The sequence below is a fragment of the Oncorhynchus gorbuscha genome, linkage group LG26 (assembly GCF_021184085.1).
Source record: "Oncorhynchus gorbuscha isolate QuinsamMale2020 ecotype Even-year linkage group LG26, OgorEven_v1.0, whole genome shotgun sequence".
Classification (NCBI taxonomy): Eukaryota; Metazoa; Chordata; class Actinopteri; order Salmoniformes; family Salmonidae; genus Oncorhynchus; species Oncorhynchus gorbuscha.
Genome location: NC_060198.1, coordinates 11,102,406 through 11,111,866, shown reverse-complemented (window position 1 = coordinate 11,111,866; position 9,461 = coordinate 11,102,406). Strand labels below are relative to the sequence as shown.

Genomic DNA, 9,461 nt, shown 5'->3' with positions numbered 1-9,461 from the left:
GACAGTGCTGCTCGCTCTTGATGGAAGGCTCTAGAATTCCCAAATCATGTCTTATCACTTTAATTGGGGAACAATGAGTGCAGTCGAGGAGGCCACTCCTCTGAATCTAGCAGGCTACAAGTGGAAGTCAAATGGTTATGATGGGAGAGGTCTAATTATAAACGCCCATGCATTGATGATTTATCTTTTGCAAATGAATTGATGGACTTGAGATTCTATCCTGTTCTATTCTATGACATTACATTTTACAAGTGACACGTGGATTGCTGAATCACCAGATGTATGTTTTTAAGTGCAGTCACGTCAAGTGCAGTCCCAGAGTGTGAGGGCCTGTGTGATGACTCTCGTTCAGGAAGTGTTGATGATGTGGCACAGTCTGGAATAGAATAGATTCCGAATCTTTATTTCTTATTTTTCCTCCGCTAATTTCCTTAGTCACTTTAATAGCACAATGTTAGATTGTTTCTTCCCGAGCCAAATTGAACTGAAATTGACACAGCTTTTAAGTTGGCGAAGACTGGGCGGTGAGATGCCAAGAACAGACTGAGCAGATCAGGTGCCCAGCACTGCCCACAGCCATTGGCACAAGTGGTCAGATTTTTATTCTGTGCACCGGATAAAATAATGGACTAATTTGTTGAAGTCGTCCTATCATTTCCTAAGACGTGCAGTGAATTCAAAATAGGCCTTGAATACTAAATGTTTATTATTGCCTAAGCTATTAGGGGTGTTATTACCATGCTGATTCTTGCAACTAATCAATCCGTAGCCTATTATACAGCCATCAATCAATAAAATTCAGCAACAACAAATGTAGTCTTGTATGGAATTAATTTCCCCCAATCAGTGTCAATAATTGGAACAATTTGGATGTTGTAATATTTAGGCTACTATGCATGTCACTAATTGCAAAGTAGCCCAGCATTCTGAAATGATTAATTATTTGTGTTATTTTGTGTGTATTTTTCTGTATCGCTAGATATAACTGCACTGTTGGAGCTAGAAACACACAAGCATTTCGCTGCACCTGCGATAACATCTGCAGATCTATGTATGCGACCAATAAACTTTTATTTGATTTCTCTCTCTCATCACTTCACGCTACAGGGAGAGAGAAATGGGGGGAGGGAGAGGGAGACTAGGGACACACTGAACACAGAACGAACGCATAGGATTTGCGGAAGTGAGGGAGCGGGTGGGGCTTCGCTGTGAACATGAGAGAGATAGAGATAGCGAGAGAAAGAGAGTGGTCAGACTTGTGAGGCTTTTTATTCTAACAAATGAGACCGTATGTTTGACCCCGGGGTTCGACTGCTTACAACAACAAGCTGGATATATTTATGCGTCCACTCGCTCGGTCTTCGTTAGAATAGAAATGGATGTCGTTTTTTTGTAGGCGCTTATCTGTGCGATAATGAAAGAACGCTTTAAATAGTTTATTCGCTCGTAGCCTATTTATGGTAGATAGCGCTTTGGCCTTTCTTCATTATATGACAACGGGGATCCATCAAACGGCGGTAGCTATGTGAAGCGTTGAAATCGTTTATTCCCTTTCGTGAATTGAGGAATAATTATGAACAACGCGCAAGATATGTCTCCCGATTTTGTCTTGATGCGCCTGGTTTCCGCGGCCGAGGATGACCGCTTAGACGAGGAGAATGGGAATCTGTCGTCGGGTGGAGTGGTGGCAGGACTCGGTAAAGAGGTCTTGGCTCATAGCAACATGAAAGGGGGCTTGGAATTCTCCCGAGATCCCAAGACAGGCCTCGCGCATTCCGGGCATCTCTCTTCGCTGAACAATGCACAACAGAGCTGCGGAACGGCGGCACCTGACACCGGGGTGATGGCAACTAGACCTTCGGTGCCTATTACTCTTCCTCCACAGAGCGCTATGGAGGCCAAGGGCTTTGAGTTCGCTCACAGAGGCGGCTTACGGCCTCAGCTCCTTGTGTTTCCTAACATATTGAGGGATGGTGAGGAGATTTTAGACCGTGAATCCGACGGTCGGAATCAGTCGAGGGAACATATTGGTTTGGACAAGAGCTCCGGCTCTGTCTCCGACCTAAGCGGAGGCATCAATAACAATACGCTCAGCGCCGGCGACACGCAACAGCAGAACCATCTGTCCCGGAGCTGGGGTCTGCATCCCCGGGTGGCATTATCCACTGTTGCTGCCGATATCGAGGGAGGTGAGCTATGTCATCGGCACCGTTTGATCACCAACCCATTAGACTGGCCTCCCTTATCGGATAAATCCAATCCTCTCACCATGATAGAGTCGAAATGGGGGTGCACAACCGGGGAACTGCCCAGCGGCCCAGTGTTCGACCTGGCCAGAAGGTTCGGGGAGCTGGGGCTCGGCGCGGTACCCAAGATATTATTCAAGGACGGGGAGATGCCACAGTGCTCGTGTCAGGGTGCACATGGGCCGGCACCGGCGGGGATGGGGCATGGGGATGACCCGACTGAGACTAGCGATGCTTTGTTGGTTCTGGAGGGGCTGGGGACTGGGGACGTGGCCAGCCTGGGTATCACTGGCTGCCCGGACGACGATTCGGATGAAAGTCGAGCACGTAGAGTTCAAAAGATGTCCGGTGCATTTTCTCTCAGTAGCTTTCAAGCAGAGTTGACTAGACAGATGGAAGGGGTGGCTGGAGAACCTTGTCCGTCGGCGCACGGTGACGCACAAGTATGTAGCCTGCATGGAAACGCACCTAACCCAACTCAACAGAGCCCGGGAGATACAGAACAGAATCCGGAGGTGTCGAAATTACCTGGGGCCTCTGCGGCTACACCAAGCTCGGACCGACCTGTCAGTCCAAACCCTAGCCAGGCATCAACACCCCGGAAGCGGGCAGACAAGTGCGTCAGTGCGCCCCGGACTCCAAACGGTCGGGGAAGCGACGGAGAGAAAACACTAAAAGTTCCAGGGAAGTCCAGAAAGGGCTCACTTAAAATACGCCTGAGTAAACTTTTCAGAACTAAAAGCTGTAGTGGTTCCAATAGCCTTCTGGATAAGAGGCCATCAGTGGCCTTTTCAATCTCTTCCGCTGGAAGTCTGACGGACATGGCCAGTGGAAGTGGTGGGGAGCATGACGTGGACAGGTAAGGACTTCAACACTTTTAAGCATCGTGAGTAATTACTGATTATATGCCTATAATTTATATCAGGATATTATAGACCCATAACTGTCAGAATATTTTCAAAATCTGTTTTTGTTTCTTCTAAATCTCGGCTGCCTAACTAATATCTATTTTTCACCCGATCACCTCTATATTCCATCCCTCTATAACTTATTTCATTCCTATTTTGCTGTCTTTCTCTTGCCACAGCCAACCCAGAATGACCAGGGCCCAAAGTGCCTTCTCTCCTGCTTCCTTTGCTCCTTTCACCGGTAAGGGGCTCTGCCATTTCTTGGCTGAAGAGGCAAACTCTAGTCCAAGAACTCATGTCTCTTTAGTGGCATCACTCTCTTCCTCTATCATTTCCTGTCTCACAATTCCCTCTCTCTCTCTTTCTCTTTCCTCCTTTCCATTTCTGGGTGCAGGTGAGACTGTTTCATTGGTGGATGTGGATATTTCGAGGAGAGGAGCGAACACTCGGCACCCTCCCACGCCTCCACCTCCGCCACGCAGAAGTCTCAGTCTATTAGGTACTTTACCTCCTTTCTTTCTCTCTGTCCTTTCTTTCCATGTGTGTCTCTGTAGAGTAGTCTATTTCTCTCTGTGTCTCTCCCTTACTTGCACGCATCTCTTTTGCCTATGTTTCTACCTGAATGCAAACGCAAACGCTAAAAATGATTCCTGCACACCCTCACTCACCCTACTGTCCTATAGCCACCTTATTACCTCCCTCTCCTGAAAGCAATATCACAGTATGTAAACATACCCATTCTGTTCTATGGTGACGGAGAGCCTAATAGCTTTACACCATCTCTGATCCCCACGGCAACACTCACATCGACAGCCATAAGTCCGAGGGACTGTTGTATTGTGGCCTTTATAGACCAGCGTTTCTCAACATCGATCCTGGGGACCCACCCTCTTGACCTATCAGAATTGAATGTTCAGCCAAGCAGTGGTACAAGGACAAACCAAGTTACTGAATGTCACGTTGAATCACCCATTTCTGGCAACCTAAAAATATAAAATTACATCGGATGTCGTTTTGATTTGTTAATTACCCCCCGAATACTTCAAGGAGTACATTTCAATAAATAAAAACATGTATCAAAAAACGAACAGTGCAAAAAAAAAAAAGTTGAGATGAAAACTTCACATCACAGTGGGTCCAGAGGAGAGGAGTTGAGAAAGCCTGTGATCTAGACCCCTCCCTGGTCTGAAACCTCCCCTTCCCCCCCCTGCTCTGTTCCAGATGACATAGGTGGGCCGCAGCCTGGTCCTTTCCTAGTGGGTGTTATGGGGGCCTCCCTACAGTCCCTCCCCCTGCCTCTTCCTCCTCCTCATCCCTCCCATGCCACCATCCAGCATAGTATCAGCCTCAATGGTAAGACACCAGAGAGCAGGAGCTGTGCATGGGGCAAACGGGCGGACGGTGTGGTAATAGAGCACGTAATGGCCAGAGCTAAGACTCCGAAAAGACCATAATACAAAACAGTACCAATATGATATATTTATAATGCTGTATTTATAAACATGTGTGAATATATCAGTAATCATAAACATGTATAACATCTTCAGTTCTGAATATATAGGTAACATATAACCTGTGTGTCTGTTGGCCAATGCCTAAGTTCGTAGAGTGATATGTTGTGACACTCGCGTGTTGGGGTGAAGGTTGTATATTTGCCCTCAGGTCAAATACTGTAAGTGCTTGTATTCAGGAAAGACTATACAGACCAATCTGCGTGGAAATGAATCGTGAAGGTGTGCGGTCGCGAACCAATGCTTGTCTGATCTTTTTTATTATATGTCTTGAGAATTAGTATTTGTGGCACCTGGTCTGTCTAAGCAGTCTTGCTCAAATTGAACACCGTTATCATCTATTAGTAACAAGTCCTAACTTGAGATCTATGCGTGTGACTTGAACTTTCTTGCAACTCCCATTTATGCCAAATGTAATGGTTTGGGCTACACATTCATATCACTGTGTCTCGCTGAATATTTCTCTATTTGTTTCAGATGCATTCCTCCGGGCCCTGCCTCACTCCACCTCTTCACAGCTCCTCTCAGCTCCTCCCTCTTCCAGGTTGGCCCCGCCCCCAAGGCTCTGTCCTCTGAGGCGGCCTGAGGCCAGCAACTTCACCGCTAGTCTGAGAGAGCTGGAAAAGGTAATTGCGACCCACTCAACGACACACATACACATACATACTGACTGAATATAGACTCACTACTAATCAATTGGGTTACATACTAACAAATAGGTACAAATATTTAATTGATGATAACTGCCTTGGTGGGTGTGTGATAACAAACCTTTAATTGATGAAAACTTCTTCATGACATTCATTCAGTTCTACGTTTATATTTGATTCTACCGATGGTGTGTGTGTGTGTATGTTTCTATGATATTTGTTCATAATCACCTACATGTCTATCCCCAGTGTGGCTGGTACTGGGGTCCTATGAACTGGGAAGATGCAGAGATGAAGTTGAAGGGGAAGCCTGACGGGGCGTTCCTGGTGAGGGACAGTTCTGACCCCCGCTACATCCTCAGCCTCAGCTTCCGCTCCCAGGGAGTCACACACCATACGCGCATGGAGCACTACAGAGGTGAGTTACACACATCACACGCTCATGGAGCACTACAGGGGTGAGTTACACACATCACACGCTCATGGAGCACTACAGACGCATGGAGCACTACAGAGGTGAATTACACACACCACACGCTCATGGAGCACTACAGGAGTGAGTTACACACACCACACGCTCATGGAGCACTACAGACGCATGGAGCACTACAGAGGTGAATTACACACACCACACGCTCATGGAGCACTACAGGAGTGAGTTACACACACCACACACGCATGGAGCACTACAGACGCATGGAGCACTACAGAGGTGAATTACACACATCACACGCTCATGGAGCACTACAGGAGTGAGTTACACACACCACATGCTCATGGAGCACTAGAGGGGTGAGTTACACACACCACACGCTCATGGAGCACTACAGGGGTGAGTTACACACACCACACACTCATGGAGCACTACAGGGGTGAGTTACACACACCACACGCGCATGGAGCACTACAGTGGTGAGTCCTGTGTACTGTAAATACGCAGAAACACGCACACAGTCAGTCAATCACACAAATATAAATGTTGTAGCTACTCACTCAGTCAGTATGTTTATTGACACACATACACACACGAAGGCAGGCACACACACACATGCACTCACACAGACACACACACGCACACAGAGCAACACGGTGAGTCACCCGCACACAAATTGGGTGAACGACAAAGACATGCTCGCATATATACATGGCATAGGCATAAAGCACTTCTAATGGGATTTACTCACATACAGACACATTCATCATGCAGTGTAAATATATAACAGACAGAAAGCATGCAGTCAATTCTATTTATGTTTTTACACATACACCACATATCAGCCACCCAACCCATGGGTTAGATGAGAAAAACAAGTTTGATATATGATATGATACGTGCTTATAACAAGTAATAAAGCGTTATACCTGAACACTTTAAATAAAGTGGTACCACAAGGTTCTATTTCATTCCCCTTTAAATGGTATGTACGTGTAAGTGTTCAGTGTAACCTTCAGTGGTGTGTCCCTTCCATGTCTCCATCTATAGGGACATTCAGCTTGTGGTGTCACCCCAAGTTTGAGGACCGATGTCATTCTGTGGTGGAGTTTATCGAGCGAGCCATCATGCACTCCAAGAATGGAAAATTCCTCTACTTCCTGCGATCACGTGTGCCAGGTAAAAACGGCCCCCATTCCTACACGGCCTAACCAATTAGATGTTTATGTGAACTACCACATAGTGTAGTGGTTGGAATGACAGTAAGCATAGCATACAAGGTTGCTGAGAGGTTACGAGCATCTGTATCGGTTGTTTGTGCTCATTTGTGTGTGTGTGTGTGTGTGTGTGTGTGTGTGTGTGTGTGTGTGTGTGTGTGTGTGTGTGTGTGTGTGTGTGTGTGTGTGTGTGTGTGTGTGTGTGTGTGTGTGTGTGTGTGTGTGTGTGTGTGTGTGTGTGTGTGTGTGTGTGTGCATCGAATGTGTGTGTGTGTTCCAGGGCTCCCCCCTACCCCGGTGCAGCTGCTCTACCCAGTGTCCCGGTTCAGCAACGTCAAGTCCCTGCAGCACCTCTGCCGCTTCTGTATCAGACAAATGGTCCGCATCGACCACATCCAGGAGCTGCCGCTGCCCAAGTACTGCCATACTCAATTTACCCAAATATTTATTTAGTCATTCATTTTAACCTTGTATTTGTTTTCTTGGAAATAGTTGTTTGTGAAATAGCATTCTCTCCCGAGCTTTGACAGAAATGCCTCAGCATATTATTTTAGTCTAGATAAATAAATCAAGGAAATAATCCTTGATTGCTGACAGACTAGACATGGATGATGCGCTTTGAGACCAAGTGAAAAGTGCTATAAAAAGCAGCTGTACTTTAATGCAATCCATCATCATCCTCATCAGTTTCCTTTCTTTTACGGAGAGTGTTATACACAGGGAGAATACGACCTCGCATGCTAAACATAACGTAAAGGCATCTTTCTGCATTTGACCTCTCCCTCTCCAGACCACTGATCATGTACCTGAGGAAGTTCTACTACTACGATGCAGAGGAAGAGATGTACCTGTCAATCAAGAGCATTCGACCAGGGGCTGGAGTAGAACAAGAGGCCGAGTCTCAGACGTAACTGGAAGAGGTGTCTGCTGGTCTGCCAGTCTTCCAGCATCAGCCAATCAAAGTCCTCGGGCACCCTCTGTATCCAGTCAGCTGCAGTCAAAGGGATCCAGATGACCATGCCTTCTCTTGACTTTGACCAATGAGAGTAGAAAGGGACAGAAGTGGAATGCTGGAAAATTGTCCATACGGCGGGCACACATGGGGCAGGGACAAAAAAGGACACAGCCTCATTGAGAACGGACAGGAGAACGGACAGGAGAACGGACAGGAGAACGGACAGGAGAACGGACAGGAGAACGGACAGGAGAACGGACAGGAGAACGGACAGGAGAACGGACAGGAGAACGGACTCTTCTAGCCTGTAAACAACCTGAAAAAAAACAACAACAACTTGAACCTAGACTTTGAATCGATCCCTAGACAGATATTCACTGTACCTATGAACTGAAGTTGATGCACTGGTCCATTTGTATTGCTATTTTTTCCAATTATCATAATGTCCTTGTTTTCTTCCCTCCTGTTGCTATGAGGGTTGTTGTGGACTCCAATTGGCCCACAGGAGGCCATGGTTGATCTTTGTTTGTTGGTTTTAATTGTCAAAAAATCCCTGATTGTAACTTGCTCATCATTCTGTTCCTCCGTACCCCAAGCTGGCCACAGGCTCAGCATTTTCAGTAAAAGAGAAAAAATATGGCTTCCCTCTTTTGCACAATCATTTTTAATTGACTGAAATAAAATGGTAGTAGGTGCCAGGCGCACCGGTTTGAGTGTGTCAAGAACTGCAACGCTGCTGGGTTTTTCATGCTCAACAGTTTCCTGTGTGTATCAACAATGGTCCATCGCCCCAAAGGACATCCACCCAACTTAACAAAACTGTGGGAAGCTTTGGAGTCAACATGGTCCAGCATCCCTGTGGAACACGCTTCACACCTTGTAGAGTCCATGCCCCAACGAATTGAGACTGTTCTGAGGGCAATGCACACCTCAATCCACACATAGAGTTGAAGTCGGAAGTTTACATTTAAACTCAATTCCTGACATTTAATCTGAGTAAAAAATCCTGTCTGAGGTCAGTAAGGATCACCACTTTATTTTAAGAATGTAAAATGTCAGAATAATAGTAGAGAATGATTTATTTCAGCTTTTATTTCTTTCATCACATTCCCAGTGGGTCAGAAGTTTACATACACTCAATTAGTAGTTGGTAGCGTTGCCTTTAAATTGTTTAACTTGGGTCAAACGTTTCAGGTAGCCTTCCACAAGTTTCCCACAATACGTTGGGTGAATTTTGGCCCATTCCTCCTGACAGAGCTGGTGTAACTGAGTCAGGTTTATAGGCCTCCGTGCTCACACGCTTTTTCAGTTCTGCCCACAAATCTTCTATAGGATGAGGTCAGGGCTTTTTGATGGCCACTCCAATACTTTGACTTTGTTGTCCTTATGTGATTTTGCTACAACTTTGGAAGTATGCTTGGGGTCATTGTCCATTTGGAAGACCCATTTGCGTCCAAGCTTCCTCACTGATGTCTTGAGATGTTGCTTCAATATATCCACCTAATTTTCCAGCCTCATGATGCCATCTATTTTGTGAAGTG

At 46.1% G+C, this 9,461-nt stretch overlaps 1 protein-coding gene across 4 annotated transcripts; it reads left to right on the top strand.

Annotated features, from left to right (window-relative positions):
• Positions 1-1,187: 1,187 nt before the first annotated feature.
• Positions 1,188-8,750, top strand: LOC124016536 (suppressor of cytokine signaling 7-like). Of its 4 annotated transcripts, XM_046332119.1 has the most exons (9): positions 1,188-3,105; positions 3,334-3,395; positions 3,549-3,653; positions 4,376-4,507; positions 5,143-5,291; positions 5,565-5,733; positions 6,799-6,927; positions 7,246-7,381; positions 7,756-8,750. In XM_046332119.1, exons 1-9 carry the CDS (start codon positions 1,574-1,576, stop codon positions 7,874-7,876), a joined length of 2,535 nt encoding a protein of 844 aa, XP_046188075.1. In that variant the 5' UTR covers positions 1,188-1,573; the 3' UTR covers positions 7,877-8,750. The 4 variants fall into 4 exon arrangements, with proteins under 4 accessions (XP_046188075.1, XP_046188077.1, XP_046188078.1 ...); XM_046332121.1 differs by lacking the exon at positions 3,549-3,653; XM_046332122.1 differs by lacking the exon at positions 4,376-4,507.
• Positions 8,751-9,461: the final 711 nt, after the last annotated feature.